This window comes from Bactrocera neohumeralis, chromosome 6 (genome assembly GCF_024586455.1).
Source record: "Bactrocera neohumeralis isolate Rockhampton chromosome 6, APGP_CSIRO_Bneo_wtdbg2-racon-allhic-juicebox.fasta_v2, whole genome shotgun sequence".
In the NCBI taxonomy this organism is placed as follows: Eukaryota; Metazoa; Arthropoda; class Insecta; order Diptera; family Tephritidae; genus Bactrocera; species Bactrocera neohumeralis.
In genome coordinates this window covers 73,458,633-73,474,815 of record NC_065923.1, presented here as the reverse complement: position 1 = coordinate 73,474,815, position 16,183 = coordinate 73,458,633, and the positions used below count along the sequence as shown (strand labels likewise).

General features: G+C 39.2%; 1 protein-coding gene across 7 annotated transcripts in view; it reads right to left on the bottom strand.

Annotated features, from left to right (window-relative positions):
- Positions 1-16,183, bottom strand: part of LOC126762930 (teneurin-m) — a 517,900-nt gene that overhangs the window by 11,819 nt on the left and 489,898 nt on the right. For 2 of the 7 annotated variants that reach the window (XM_050479984.1, XM_050479981.1), the window contains 8 exons: positions 12,904-13,179; positions 12,361-12,720; positions 6,124-10,218; positions 4,220-4,503; positions 3,348-3,759; positions 2,680-3,225; positions 2,404-2,611; positions 435-461 (listed from right to left, as the gene is read on the bottom strand). In XM_050479984.1, the coding sequence (XP_050335941.1) occupies positions 435-461; positions 2,404-2,611; positions 2,680-3,225; positions 3,348-3,759; positions 4,220-4,503; positions 6,124-10,218; positions 12,361-12,720; positions 12,904-13,179 (6,208 nt within the window). The remainder of the gene's footprint in view (positions 1-434; positions 462-2,403; positions 2,612-2,679; positions 3,226-3,347; positions 3,760-4,219; positions 4,504-6,123; positions 10,219-12,360; positions 12,721-12,903; positions 13,180-16,183) is intronic. The other 5 variants (XM_050479982.1, XM_050479983.1, XM_050479985.1 and 2 more) reach the window with 5 other exon arrangements.

The following is a 16,183-nucleotide window of genomic DNA, read 5'->3' as shown; positions in this document are numbered from 1 at the left end:
AGTCTAGGCGCGCAAATACTTAAAATGAAATAAAGAAAGTATGAAGGTGTGTAAAATATGTGAAAAACGCACTACTAAGTGCTTAAAATGACGTTACATGGCCCAAACGAGGCGCATAGGCATTTCAGCTGCATGACTTTATGTTAGACGTGAGGGGTTAAGTGAAGAGGAAAAACGCATGAATGAAAAACTGGTAATGAAAACCAAAAGCAAATAAAGTGTTCGACGATTAAAAAGGAAATTAGAAAAATTAAATGAAAAAATAATGAAAATTACGACAAATTAGTAAAATGAGCGAACTGCTATGACAGCGTTAGAATATGTTAAAGTATGAAAATTAATAGCTAAGAAAACATGTTACCCAACAACCAACGAACTTTTTTTTAAGAGTATTTAGTTAGTTATTTTAGTTTGAGCGCTGTTGCTTTGCTTACCTTGCATTGAAATAATTCCAAAAAATGCTGTTAGTGTTTAATGAATTTAGTGGTGATTTTTTAAACGATTTGTTTGTTTTTGTAAGAGTTTTTGGTACATTTTTTGTAATGATTTTTGATAATTTGGTTTGTAATGATTTAAAAAATTTTTTTTTGCAATATATTTTTGTGATTTTTTTTTTATTATTTAAAATTTTTTTAATATTAAAAAATTTTTATTTAAATTATTTTAATAATAATGTTTTTTTAATTTTTAAATTTTTTTAAATTAATTTTTATTTTAATTTTTTTATTTTTAAATATTAAAATTTTTTTTAAATTTTTTTATTTTTAAATATTAAAAAATTTTTATTTAAATTATTTTAATAATATTTTTTTTGATATTAAATTTTTTTTAGTTTTTTAATATTAAAAAATGTTTATTTAAATTATTTTAATAATCAATTTTTTTTTAATTTTTTAGTTTTAAAATTTTTTAATTTAAATTTTTTTTAATTTTTAAATTTTTTTATTTTTTTATTTTAAATTTTTTTATTTTTAAATATTTAAAAATGTTTATTTAAATTATTTTAATAACAAAATTTTTTAATTTAAAATTTTTTTAATTTAATTTTTTTTTTAATTTTATAATATTTTGTTTTAATTTTATTTAATTAAATAAATTTGATTTAATTTATTTTATATTTTTGTGATTTTTTTATTATTTAAAAATTTTTTTAAATTATTTTAAAATTAAAAAAATTTATTTAAATTATTTGTATAATATTTTTTTTAATATTAAATTTTTTTTTTATTTTTTTAATATTAAAAAATGTTTATTTAAATTATTTTAATAATAAAATTTTTTAATTAAAATTTTTTTTGTTTTTGTTTTAATTTTACAATTTTTTGTTTTAATTTTAATTTATTTTTTAATTTAAAAATTTTTTTAATAAAATTTTTTTTGTTAATTTTTCAAAATTTTTTTATTTTTTTTTTTATAAAATTTTGCAATTTTTTGTTTTTGTTTTTAGCGTATTGCAAGTGCCGAAAGTTATGCATATTTGCCAAACGTTTACATTTGAAATCGTACAAATCGTATTATTAGTAAATTGGTTACGTATACGCAGTGGTAGTATGTAGTAGTAGTGATGTTGGTAGTAGTAGGTTAGTAGCAGTTTTAGGGCGCGCGTGTAAGAGAAGAGAAAAGAGTAGAGAAAATTAATTGCATTAGCGTTGATTTAATGTTTGCATACGTGGTTGTATATTTTTATTGTTAATTAACTGTAAACATTTTGTATTTGCAACTTTTTTCAAAGTAAAATGTCTCCAATGAAAAAAACAAAAAAAAAACGATACTGAAACTAAGCCACGCGTGTTTAGCATATATCGAAAGTAAGTTGTTTTATGCAAGCCTGCGTAAAACTAAAATATTTCATTGTATTAAACGTAGACGTCGCATGTAGCGCGGCATTAATGCGCGCCTTGCCGCATCAATTTGCTTTTCGTACAATTTTTTTCTTGATTTTTGTACGGCTACTCTTGCCTACTTTTGGGGTATTTGTGGTGCAAAAACAAAGGACATATAGTGGGAGTTATTTACATATGTTTTGTTTCATGAGTTGGTAAGGGATATTTTTTGGGGTTGGGATTTTTTAGACGTGGGCACGATAACTTAAAAATATCAAAACGTAAAAACTGAAAAAAGGCAAACTAGTTGTCATTATGCTTTATTTTTGTTGTTGCTTTTTTTTGTATTTTTTAACTGGATATTTACATCCACTATACACACTAAAACATCAGCGTTTATGTAATGCAAAAATTTTGTTGCTTTTATCAAACGAAAAAATATCTTTGTCACCAATTGCATGTTGCTTATATGCTTATCAATCATTTTTTTTTTTGTTTCAATATAGCTAATTTGTTAAACTTAAAATATACGCAATTATACTAAAGTGTGTAAGGAAATTGGCAAACGCCTTGAACAAACCTTTCATTGAACGTTTCGAGTTTCGCATAGTTCTGCAGGCTGCTCTCGTCAATCAAGAATTTCATGCGCTCGAAGAAGGATGCGGTAATGGCCGGCGGTTGCTTGCGCAACAAGACATCAATCGGCTTGGGCGCGGATACGCACAGCTGCGATGTCTTGCACACATGACTGGCACAGCACTCGGGATCCTCACAGTCAACGAGACCATCTGGCGCATAACGCAATTTTTTATTATTATTATTTATATGAAATGATATGCCAAGTGCACACACTTACCCTTGTCGTTGTCCTTGCTGTCGCCACAATTCAATTCGAGCGCTATGCCGCAGTCGGGACCATCCCAGCCCTCGTAGCAACGACATTCCCACTGACCCTCGCCGCTTACGCGACACTGTCCATGCGCCGAACAGCCATTCGGACAGCCTTCGATAGTGCAGTGCTTGCCATTCCAACCGGTCACGCATAGGCAGGTGCCATTCTTGCACTGCCCATGCTCATTGCAGCGCGTATCGCAGAGCTTGGTGTTGCAGTATTCACCACCCCATTCCGCATCGCAAGTGCAGGCATCGCCGACACAGCGTCCATGCTGTCCACAATCCAAATCGCACAGCTCCTTCGAGCAATCATCGCCGCTCCACTTCGGCTCGCACGTGCAGGTCTGCGTGTCCACATCGAAATTGCCGTGATTCGAGCAATCTGGCAGGCATTGTAAGGCGTCCTTGTCGACGGTGGCGCAGTCGGTGCCCTTCCAGCCCTTCTTGCAGATGCAAGTGCCGTCAGCGCAGAAGCCATGACCCGAGCAGTTCGGATGCGGACAGTCAACTGGTTGGGAAAAAACAGCAAATTAGTAAATTATTTGTTAACGCATGTGTTAACGTAAGTAATTTGTTGTCGAGTCAACGCGTGTAACAAAAAAAATTGCGTTTAAAGTGCGCTTTCATTACCTTCCTCACAGAATTTGCCTTTATAGCCGCGCATGCACTGGCACTTGCCGCTTACGCAGTGACCGTGTCCATTGCAATCGGCCACTTCGCACTCATCGTGGCGCAACGAGCACTCTTTACCCTTCCAACCGGGATTACAAATACATTCGCCGTTAATATATTCGCCATGTTGCGAGCACAGCACTGGGCAGACGCTCTCGCTGCAGTCGTCGCCACCAAAGCCGGGATTGCATTGACAATGCCCGAGCAGGCATTGGCCATTGCCGGAGCAACCGTTCGGGCAATTCTGTGTCATATCCTCGGCAATGGCGGCATAGAAGGTGACCTCTTGCGCGTCACCATCGTCGTTGTAGAGCGAGACGAACCAGTGACCGGGCTCCATGTAACGTGTTACCTCGCGCGTTATCGATAACTGTGCGCGGCAAGTGAGCGCGCAAGAGCGTAGATGGAGTAGAGTGAGCGCGCATTCATGTACGGGAAGCGCGTTTATATCCGTGAAGCCAGACGTAGTGTAGCGTTTAGTGATGAACGTGGTAGCGCCATGAAAATGTGTCGATTTGATGTTGTTGTGTATATGGTATGTGGTACATGGAACGCATATGTGTGTACAGAGATGTGTGTATAGCGGTTTGATTTTGTTGTGTGCGGGATGAGAAACAAGAAAAACACAGAGAAACAGTTCGGTTAATGAAGCATTAGTTGTACGTTAAACAGTTTGAGGCGACAATTAATACCTTATAACTATGCCATAAACTAAAAAACTAAGACCATATACGAAATGTAACCACATAATGATAAGCGCTTACGTAATAAACTTATGTCTACAACTACAAATACACGCTTATTGCGTAGCAAAATAGTAAGCTACTCACGTGTGCTGCACGCGCTGTCCTGGTGCTGGCGCTAAAGCCGCTCAACACCTCCTTAAAGTGATACTGTGTGTGTGTTGGCAACGCGTTGCGACGCCCATAGACACCTATCGAGGCGCCGCGCGGTATGGTGTAATCGAACTTCACATAAGCCGGTTCCGATTGATAGAATTGCATATTCCAATAGCTGTACGGTTGTATCTCCTTGGTTAGTTTCTGTCCTAAGGTGATTTGTCCAAAGGTCGTGCCATCTGGTGGGAAACTGCGTGCTGGGAAAGTACGCGCACCTACTCGGCATAGTACGCGATAGGTGCAAGTATATTAGTAAGGCACGCGTACGTTTCACAAGCGCGTTAAATTGCGCGCGCAAATGCAATGAATGATGAGTATTGCGAACGCCATTAATGCGTGTGATGAGCGTGTTGAATGTACGTAAAGCGTGTTATACAAACGCGTGGTGAGAGAGAAGAGAAAAGGAAAAAAGCGTACGATTTTTAGAAATGCAAATTAAATATTTGTTTTTGCTTAAATGTAAATTTTATTTAATTTTCTTTTAATTTTCTTCTAATTTTATTTAATTTTGTTATATTTGTAGAAAATTTACAAAGTTTGTATGTAAATTTACAAGAAACGATTTGATTTTTTACAGTCTGTCGTTGGTTAACATTTTTCGGTGTCACTCGTTACAAAAAAAATTATGAAAGATGAAATTTTGTTAAGTAATTTTAGCGCTTCCAATGACATTGTCGTTAGCTGTTAAGCGGCAGCTTCGGTGATATCGTGCACTGCAGCAGCTGGTGACTGTAAAACCTATTCAATCTTTGGTGTAGTTGTCAAAAGAGCAATGCGGCGTTACTATTGGCTACGCAGCATTGTAGGAGTTTGTGCTCTTCACGTTAAGCGCGTTCGCTGTCCAATGAGCAATGCTGCTTTCCTATTGGCTACCCAGTGTTATAAGAGTTTTTGCGCTTTCCTATTGGCTACGCAGCATTATATGAGTTTGTGCTCCTCACGTTGAGAGCGCTCGCTTATCATGCGCATTGTTGCTGTTCGTTTTTTCTGAGTGTGTATTACACAGTGCTTGTTTTCTTTCCTTGCTATTTGCGCACATATAATTCTCAATCGCTTTATTATAAAGCTTGCTTTAGAAATTCTTTTGTTTGCTGTAGTTAAAATAATGTATATGTTTTGTTGATGTATTTGCATGAGTCTTAAGTTAATGAATGAGATATTTATAAAATATTTTTTTTCTGTTTTTCTTGCAGCATTAATAATACGAGGTAAGTCTATTTTACATTTTCTTATGATAATGAATTTTATTTTGCTTTTGATGTGATGCGATGTGTTTGAATTTTGCCCATTGCCAATTTCTGTACTTAAGGTGAAGTTGAGGTTATGTATACAGGTTAATATGAGTAATGAAAATATCAAAAAAGTATAATGAGGTTATAACTAAAATCTTAAGGTTAACGTCAAGTATGTGGTTAGTACACTTTTTCCAGTAGTAAGAGTAGGTAAACCTAAGCATTACGGCTTCTAAATGCAAAAAAGTTAAAATATTTTTTTACATTTATATATACTGTTATAAATTAGTAAATATTTCTTTCATAATTACAAATATTATTATATAATTAGTACCGTTAGAGCTCACTTAAACATAAATACAACTTTATATATGTACAAAGTACAAGCAATAATCCACGGATTAAGGAAGTAAGATAACACCTTTGATGTTAGACTTTAGAGTTATGTATTACTAAAGGTTATTTATACATATATGAAGAGTTTGAGCGTTCTTTTAAAGTTTTTACATAATTCAAATACTTCAGTTTGTTAGTCTACAAGCTGAACGTGGTGAGTTGTTAGTACTTTTTTTTAGTCACCATTAAACCATTAAAGACAATCACCTTCAAGTATCAGAATAGGCATAACATCAGGACATGCAATTTTGCTGCCATCACCAACAACAACATGATCATCAACAGTGACAGCTTGCGCTGCATCAACACCAAGCAAATTAGTAAATGTAGCAGTGGTAGTTGTTGAAATGAAAGAATCTGCAGTGGTATTAGTCAACATAGTTGCTGTGCTTGCAGCAATTGGTGGTGTGTATGGTGAATGAATGAAATTGTCGGTAGTATATGGCGCTGTGGTCGTTGCGGTAGCGTTGGGAGCGCCGGCGTTATCAACAATATCCGCTAATGGCACAAAGTGTGGCTCGTCGTCAACGGCTTCAACCACTTCGGCTGCTGTTAAGAAGTCCGCGCACTTGCAAGGGCATTCCGGTATGGGTGGCGGTGGTTCGGGTATGCAATAAGGACTGATTGGCGCTTGCTCGGTGTCGTGTGCATACACGGGTGGCGGCGCATCTTCATCGTGCGCTGGCGCCTTCAGGCGCTCATGTGTTAGCACCTCTTGCACATCGTGCGTTTGACCGCCGATCGGCACGGCCACATGTAGCGTATACACAGAGTTGCTATCACCTTCGGTGGCGATCGTTACATTGACGAGTATGTGCTTACTCGGCGCATCGTATGTTTCGCTCACGATGGGCGCTTTGAGCGGAAAGTGTGGCAATTTGTCAGCGTAGTTGTTGACCGCGTTGTTTGCTACGCCTGCTTTGAGTACTTCGTTTTCTGCATGCGCCGGGTATTTAGCTGGCCGACTGGTGACAATTTCCTTACGCTTGCCATATGTGTGCTGTGGCTTTGCAGGCGCACCGGCTATGGTTTTATAGATTTCATCCTCGCTCGAGTGTGTGTCCTCCAATTTGATAATATCAATGTCGTCCGCATTGGGTTCGGCAATGAAATGCTGGTAGTCGTTAGTTTCGGCGTAGGCTTTGGCGTTTGTATGGAAATTACGTTTGCGCTGCATTATGTTCTCGGGCACGTTGTGGTTTTCGTTGTGTTTGTTGTTGTGATGCGACATTAAACCGTCATTTAGCATCAGTTCGTCTTCCGCATTGCTTTCATCATCAGCAGCTGTTGACGCACTTTTTCGTTTACCACTTATATGTGTTGGTTGCATTGTTGTTGTATGCGCCTGAGCTTCAACTTCGTCAGTTGCGCGCTCCGTTACGTAATTGTAGTACAGTTTTTCGGTTGTTTGTGCTGCGTCTGCTTCAGCAGCTTGTCGAACGCTCATTTGTGTGCGCTCTGTTACTGACTTTGTCCTCACCGTTACAACGTCTGCTGCTTCTGCCGCTGACAAGCTAACATCTTCAACATTTTCCACAGTTTCTAATGGCAGCAAATCGTCTACTGCTCCAAGGTTTTTACTTTCATAATCCGAAACTACCGTACTCCTTGCGTCTACTGTCCGTTGCTGCTCGCTTGCAACAGTTTCTTGCCTTGCCACTGACGCGCGCTCATTTATCTCCATCGTTTGTCGTTCATCAGCTGTTATCATTACTTTTGTTTTTGTTGTTGCTGTTTCAGCAGCCACGCCAACTAACGCTATGTGTTTTTCAATCATTGCTGCCCGTTCATTTTGCATTTGACTTTCGTTTAGCTTAATTTTCAGTTCACTTTCAGTCGCCGCGCGCCCCAACTCCCACAGTCCGTCGGCTTCGTCGCTTGCTCCCGTGCGTGTATCTACATCTACATCATCATATGCTGCGCGCTGCCCCGCTTTTTGCTCATTCAATTCGGATTTATCAATTTTTATGACACTTGACGTGTCTGCGGCCAGTGGTGTGGCTTGCGTCCGCGCATCATGCTCGACATCATCATAGCTGTCAACCAAATCACGCTCATTATTGTTATCATCAGTTGCAGCTACGTCGGTATCGCTTTCACTATCGTCGTTCAACGCGTTGTCGCTTGCGCCATTATGACGATTGATTTGAGTATTATTTGCCTCATCAAATTCGTGTTGTGGCGCAGTAGTTTCATACGCGCTCGCATAGCGTATATACTGACTCACATTATCTGCCAATTTTTTAGTCGCATTAACGTCTATTTTATTGTCATTACTTATGGCGTTGTTTTTGTCAATTTGCACAGCGCCTATGTCGGCGTTATTGCCGCGCACTTTTTCCTGCATTTCACGCTCTGCTACTGGTGGCCTGTCAATTTGACTATCATCATCAATAACCACATTGAGGTACTGTACTGCCGCCGGCGCTAGTTGGACAGGTGCGTGAATTGGGCGTCCAAAGTGCTTTCTAAGCGTTTTCATATATCTCGGCTCGTTCGCTTTACGTACACGCAAATTGCTTTTTACACGCTTATAGGCAGCGCCTTCTTCAGCCATTCCTTCGTTGGGCTCAGCGCGCATACTTATTACATAAGCGCTTGACGTCGCGTCTGTTGTAATCGATATCTCATTAATTTCAGTCGCTGCTCTAAAAATAAATTCTGCTCTTCCTTTGACTTTGTTAAGAAACTCTGCATGCGAGCCGCTTACTTCATGTTGCGTGTCACCTTCAACATAATCAATATCACCATCAAATATATCACGAATGTCGCTGGCCGTAAGGTCAATAGCTGTGTGCGCCGCTGCGGCTGTTGCTGTTGGTGTAGTGGGCGCGTCTTCAATTCTGTACTCTTCGTCTTCAATTGTATATTCTTCAAGCAACTTTGTTGTCTCACCAGCACATTTTGTTGCTTTTGCCGCGTGCGCTTTGTCAGCATCATTTCCGCACGCGGCGTTTGGCGCGTCACCGCCTGTCAAATTTGCTACTTCATTATTTTTATCCCTAAAAGCCTTTGACAAAACTTTGGCAATTGTCGTCAATGTCGCATCATGCTCTTGCTCAACAGACACACCATCAGCAACGGCGGTCTTGGCAACAACACTTACACTGCCAGACGTTTGCGCGGTCGCGTCTTCAACACCAGTCCTGTCAGCGGCAGCAATTTCTTTGTCATCATTAGAGTTTTGATTGAGATTTAATAGCTTATTGATTTGAGAAGTTTGCGCGTTGGTTATATTGTCGCGCTTTGGTGTGCGTTTACTGTTAGATGTATTATTACTATTATGCTTGTCATAATCGGTCTGCGCCGCTGAAATATTTATATACTGCTTTGGCGCTTCGTGCGCTTTTTTGCTTAGCGCGCCGTCAGCGTAATTACTTGCAGTTTGTGTGTTAGTTAGCGTCAGCGTTTGACATTTATGTGGCGCGCTTGCTGCTACTGGCGTGAGGCAGCGCGTTTTAGCCGCCGTTGACTGTTTTGCTTGATTGCTTGTTTTGGTTTGCAATCGTTTGCTATTGCGCGCGCGTTCAGCAACCGTTGCTGTATTACTTGCCGTTAACTCACTCGATTTTCTCACCACATTTGTATCTACTATATTTGGCACACCTGCTGTTTGCGCCACCAACTCAATCACCTCTTTGTTAGTCAACTGCAGCTCCACACCCTTTGTTATTGTCTTTTGTGTAACTACAAAGCTGTCAACGTTCGCGCGGTTGCCAACAGTTAACAGTTCACTGTCGTCGGCGTCGCTATCGCTGCTGTCCTTTGCCTTATCAACGCTGTCGCTATTGCCATTCTTCAATTTATGCTTGCTATTATTCGTGTTGTTTATATCGCGCTCGTGCGCTTCCATTTCATCATCATCATCCCTCGTATGCGTTCGCGTAATTAAGTCGATGCTTTCAAAAGTTTCGTCTGTCATTAAACTTCGACGATAACGTTTCTTCCGCGCGCCATGCTGTTGCCGCATGGCATTGACTGGCGTTTGGACTTTTACGCGCGGCTGTTGTTGCCTTTGTTTTGGCTGTTGATATGTATTTTGTCGGTAGTAGTGCTGCCGCTGCAACTTATCAGCGCTCGACGCCACTACCGCCACTACCGCCACACCATCACTACCGCTTTGTTGTTGTTGTTGTCGTTGCTCATACCGTTGTGTGCCGTATGACAGGCGTCGTGTCTCTGTTGCTGAACTATCCTTTGTTTGTTGCTGCCGGTTTTGTTGTGCCGTGTATGCGTAGCCGCGCGGATAGTAAGACCAGACGGCGCGTGTATCTGGCAGAGGTAGCGCTACGTTTCTAATGTCTAGAGACAACAGCGCATGAATTTTTTTTTTTAATTTTTAAAGCAATCAACCTAGCATTTGGTTTCTCAGATTTTTTTCTCTAATTGTAATTATGCTTTAAGAAGCGTTTTTATGAAATAAAACCGCCTTTCTATAACTTTTTAGCAAACCTATGATTTTTATGAATATTTCTTGTAAATTTGCTGGCTGCGCTCGCCTCAAATTACATAAGTAAGGTAAATGCTTTTGGACATTGGTAGGCGGCGGCGCGTTGGCGCTGAATAGGCGCGTAGATGAAGTGTAAAATGTGTTTTTAATGCGATTTCGCTAATGAGCGCATTGCCGGGCGGTACATGGCGCGGCTGAAAGCACGATAGGTGAAAGAAATCAAGAGCGCGTCAGGGGAATAGAAATGCGCGTCAAGGGAATGAAATGCGCGCCAGGGGTAAACCAAACGCGCCAGTGGTAACTAAACATTAATAACGCTAAATGTTGCCAATTGCTTACTTTTTTGCTGTATGCGCTGATATTTTTCGTGACAATATGCTTAGATGTTCTTACATTGTGCCTGGGAAGTAATAATAATGATATATTCATAATCTGTAATCAAGGGCGTTTACTGACAGTATTATTTGCTGCCGCTTTGCATATTCAATACGCGCTGATTGCACTCACTTTTGTTTTGATTCAATTTGTTTCGTCTCTTCCTTCGAATTTGTATATTTTTCGGCATTAATTTGCGTAATCTCGCGTTTGGGGAGCAAAAAATGAAATTAGTGCAAGCGCAATTGCTTAGTAGTGACGGTATAGGGCGCGCGTGCGTGAGAATATTCATATTCATTTACTAAATTATACGGAGAGTGTTGCTTATACGGTGCAGCTATTATAGCTACTCCTCATTGAAGTGAAATTATTTTTCTAAGCACTTTTGCTGCCCAACTTAATAGGGGAGTCGAAAAAGTCTTTTCGTATTTTGTCAAAAGAGGTCGTTGCAGTCGTATCTCTCCAGAGCTACCAATCACGACCAAAATGGTACATATTTGTTGCATTAAAGTTCATTATAAATATAAGAAAACAAGTTGAAGTTTGATTAGAAATACGAAAATACTTTTTCGACTACCCAATATATGCCCTCCATTGTGCGCTAATGACTCTACCAATAGTGTGAACACGCCTTAAGCATGGATTTTGGCATGACTCACTTGGCCATTATGTCAATAGCAATTTGCAGCAGCTTCAATTAGCATTAAATTGCGAAATTTCGGCGCCTTCAAATGCAGAGAAATAATTTATTTTCAACGGAGGAGAATTTAATACGAAAGAGAGTCAGAGAGGGCGTTAAGAAATGCGTGAGTAAGGCGCAAACTCACTTCTTTTAAACTCACTTTTCGGAAGCACAGTTATACAGTCAGTTTTCTTGCAGTCTCAACTTGCCGGCGTCAATTTCCGGCTTACAAAGTTGACCTGTAATTGCAGCGCTGCTACATCCTGTCGCATATTTGCTGTAGATTTTTCTAACAACAACTACAAAAAATATTGTTTTTTGCCACTCTCCGCATTTGCCGCTTTTGACGCCATTGTCGTGGTCTATTTATGGTTAAACAACTTTGTCGAAAGTGTCAACAGCAGACGGCGTTGAATAAATAAATAAAAATTAAAAGGCGAAAACAAATGAATCGAAACTCAACGGCGCGGACTAGCATAGAAAATAAGCATATTTTTTGTTGGCTGCACAATAGCTGATCCTTTGGCAATAATAATGTGGGTGTCAAGCAAATCAGCCACACCAAGCAGCTTGTGCGCACTTACATATAGCAGACAGCGCCCGTGAGCGCGCCAGACGCTATGTAGCGCCGGGGTGCGGCGCACTTGCTGGCTGACACAGCTCAAGTGACAATTTTATTCATTTGATTTTGCTTAAACTTTGGCTGTCTGTATTTTTCTGTGCTTGTTTTTACAACAGACAACGACTACACGCCTAGCCGCCCCACCCCTGCTGTCTATGTCTTTACTGCGCATTCACTTTTACTGATTTTCATTACACTGTTATACGTTGATTTCGAATATACGCGGCGCTTACGTCTGTGCCGGCGTTTCAAAGTCGCACTTCGCGCCAGCAAGTGAAACTCATTTAAAAATAATTAAAACTTCAAAATAATTACCTCCATTATTGGCATTTGCCAGCGATGATGATGAGGGTGAGGAGGCAACGGCTCCGGTCATACCTATAGCAGCCACCGCCGACGACGCAGATGCTGGTGATTGGTAGGCGGTCGATGATGGCAAGGTGCCACCGCCGCCAGCCATCAAGTCAGCGCTACCGCTGGCCGCCTGCGCCGCTGCCGCTTGTGATGCCGATATCGAGGAGAGTGATGAGGTTGCCGTTGATGCTGTGACCGTGGTGGGTTGTCCGAATTTCGTTAGATCTGTGTTAGTACTTTTGGCGGCCGTCACTTCGGATGCCTCATTGCCGACTAGAATTGTGCGTGGTTCGTCCATGGATAAGTGTAATACACCGGATACTGTGTGGTGTAAGGTTAGAGCGGTAGAGAGAGAGGGAAGAAATGTTGCAGTGAATAAATGAGTATTAATTGAAATTATTTTAATTAATGAAAAGCAAAAAATGAAAAGAAAATCTCAATGAAAATCAATTAAAGTGCATGTCATGATCATGTAAGATGGTGTGTGTTATGGAGAGAACTTACCATATAGAACTATTGAAATCAAGCCGAGTAACGCAAATACCGCCAAACATATATTGAGCGCACACCGCCAGCGGTGCCAGCGCGCCGCCAAACCCTTGCGGAAATTCATCGGTGTCGAATAGTGGTGCGCAGGCAGGCCGCTCATAACGCTGCGCGGTGGAAGCACGGGTCCCATGCAATTATTCGTGCTGCGCTCGTAACCTTTGAGTGTGTCTTTTGTAGGTGTTGAGCAGGCCGAGCCGCTTTTATAATCGATGGGTGAACCTTTGTTGATATCTGCAAGGAAAATTTGTATGAAATGTTTAATAAGATAATGCAAGGTATTAGAAAAATTCGTAGAATCATATAGCACTAGCGTTAAAAGTGTTTTGTTTTCAGTGAGCATCTTCATGTTGTTGGTAAAAGTGAAGTTCCTGTAATTCGTAAACTAACTTGAAACGTTTGAAATTATTTTTTTTGGTGAATCTTTGCAGGGTTTATCGCTATTAGCTTTCATTGTTTTTATAATATTAATATAATCGGCAGAGCCTCGTCTACTTTTTAAAATTTTTTGCCCACAGTTACTCCGTACTACTGCCATCCCCGAATGAGAACGAGTTCGTACTTTTTTTTGCTAAGGAACGCGCCAAATTTCATCAACATATGTATGTATGTTATTTTTACTCAAGTTACGACTTGTACGGGCGGACGGACAGACAGACAGTTTTCAACACGTCTCGTTATGCTGTTAAATTTTTTATATATAACCCTATATCTATTTCGATTAGTTTTAGGTTATACGAGCAACCTTTAGGTGAACAACACTATTATACTCTGTAGCAACATGTTGCCAAAGTATAAAAACAAAGCAGTCGCACTTTATTAGCATTGATGTTAATAAACTATTTGTAATTGCTGTTATAATCCCGGGCAAACAACAAATCAATGTAATTTGTTCGTTTTATGTTACTGCAAACCGGCCGAGTGATCCTGTGTAATTACGTTACAGCATGCGCAACTGTGTGGGAATGTTACATATTCGTGCATGCAAATGCAGTTGTTGTCTCGTCACCATGAAGCAGGTAAGCAGCACTGCAGATAATTATAAGTGCAATGGAATGACCGAATGTTAACACAATTTCATTCATGTTCGTTAACATTCTCTGTTTGATAGTCGTGTGTCGGCAAGTGCGCGTCGGTACGTGATCGCGATCAAAGTTTGTGAAAAAGTAATAAATTAATCATTTAGTGGAGTTTGTTAAGTATTATTTAAATATTATTTGATTTTGTGAATGTAAAGTGATAAGTGTGTGTTGATTAATAGAAATGAAAGTGTGCAAATGAAATTTAGCAAAACAGTGTCAATGTGTCGGTTTGGCAAACATGTTTCAGCATGTTTCTCGTGTGAAAAATTTGCTTTTACTCGGAGATTCCCAACCGCGCGTTATGAACGCAGCAAATATATAGTAGTAAATCTAAGTTTTTTGAGAAATTATCATTTGGTGATATTAAATTGTTTTTATTGTTCGACTATAGCGTTAAAAACCCGTCGTATGTTTAATTAAAAGAAATTAAATATGTGCAGGCAATAAAAGGTAAGGGTGGGCACGTACATCCCTTTAATATTAAAAATGTTTATAGTTATATGTATGTATGTATACAAGCTATATATAAATATATGAATATAAATATATGTATGTGAACATAACATAATTATATGAACAAATGCATGTAATTACAACAGAACATTTTATACTCTTTTTTCAATTTTTCAATTGACCTGCTAATATTTTATTTTCTACGACACGGATACGATACCTTTAAAGGTGTTGCCTTCAGTTTGGTGAGCTGTGTACGTTAGGTTACTTTAGGTAAGGTTGTAGGGTTGATATAAAATCGATAGATCTCTTTTGGATAGCTATATATCTTACGCTTAGGTAATTTTTGATCGGTCTACTAAATCCACAGAAACAAAGCCTCATACAGCATATTATTTTCCGGAATATATTTCAAAATTTTCTTCAAACTCAAACTTTCCTAAAACCGTTATTAAATATACATTACGTTGCTTCCTGCTAGACGTATATAACAGTTTTTTTTACCACATTCGCAATGCAAGCAGTATCGTTTTACTTTGATACTAGGATTATAGCCAATGCAAAAGAAGTGAAATAAAAAAGGGCATTAACAAAAATCAATTAAATCATTTGACCATGAAACACAGCGTAAAAATGCCAAATTGTCGTAGTAATGCTAAGCCATAAAAAGTTGTCCGCAACAACAACAAATAACAATCAGAAAACGAAAATGTAGCAAATGTAATCAGAAGCCAGCGAAAAGCGAAGAGCCCATTTGCAAAAAGGAAACTAAACGACAACTGTGGCGACCATTAAAATCACACCTAATACTCCCTAACCGATTTCCTTAACGAACAAGCCACAGCCGCAACTGAATAGCCGAATAAGCAAATAAACTACTATAAAAAGCAATACAAATGCTTGAATAAAGAAAGTAAGCGATTAAAGCAGTGAGAAAAAAGAAAAAAGTCTAAAGTCCTTACGCTGCGTGTTAATGTCAGGGACAGGACAGCGTCAGCGTTAGGATTTGCAACTGATTTGCCTGCCATGGACGGCTGATTGAAGTTGTGCTTATAGAACAAAAGGCAGCGGTAGAAGTCTTTGCGTTGTAATATACATAAATTTGTTACGTCGGCGTTTAGCTGACAGCGACACTGCGTCAACGGACCCCAAACCGGCGACAGCGCGCAGCGTTAGCTTTTGGCATTTTCGGTGTGGCATGGCGACTGCTGCTTATCGCCTTTTTGGCTCGAATTTCATTTGTATAAAAGGATTTGTGCAAAAGGATAAACGAACTGACAACGAACATAACCTCAAAGTGGGGGAGTGGGCTCACGTGAGCGTGTGTGTCAGCGAATGTGTGTAAAAAGGCGAAATTGTATGCAAAAATTTGCCAAATGGAGCGCTCTATTTTTATGTCCTTATATACACACACATACAATCACATACTAATACATGCATATTTCACTACAAATCAAACGAATTTGCAATCAAACAAAAATAGCGGCAGTGGTGGTGTGACACTGGACAAAGTCAAATGGAAAAAATATAAAGAAAAAGTACTAAGGAGTGTCATTGAGCGAGCGGGCGGGCGACAGCTACTACAAAAAACCCTCAGTATTCCCTGGATAATGCTGCGCAGCAGAAACAAATCATTTGTTGACGCCATGATGATAATTCGATTATGTGATGTATCTAACAAAAAAGGAAGTAGTGAAAAAAAT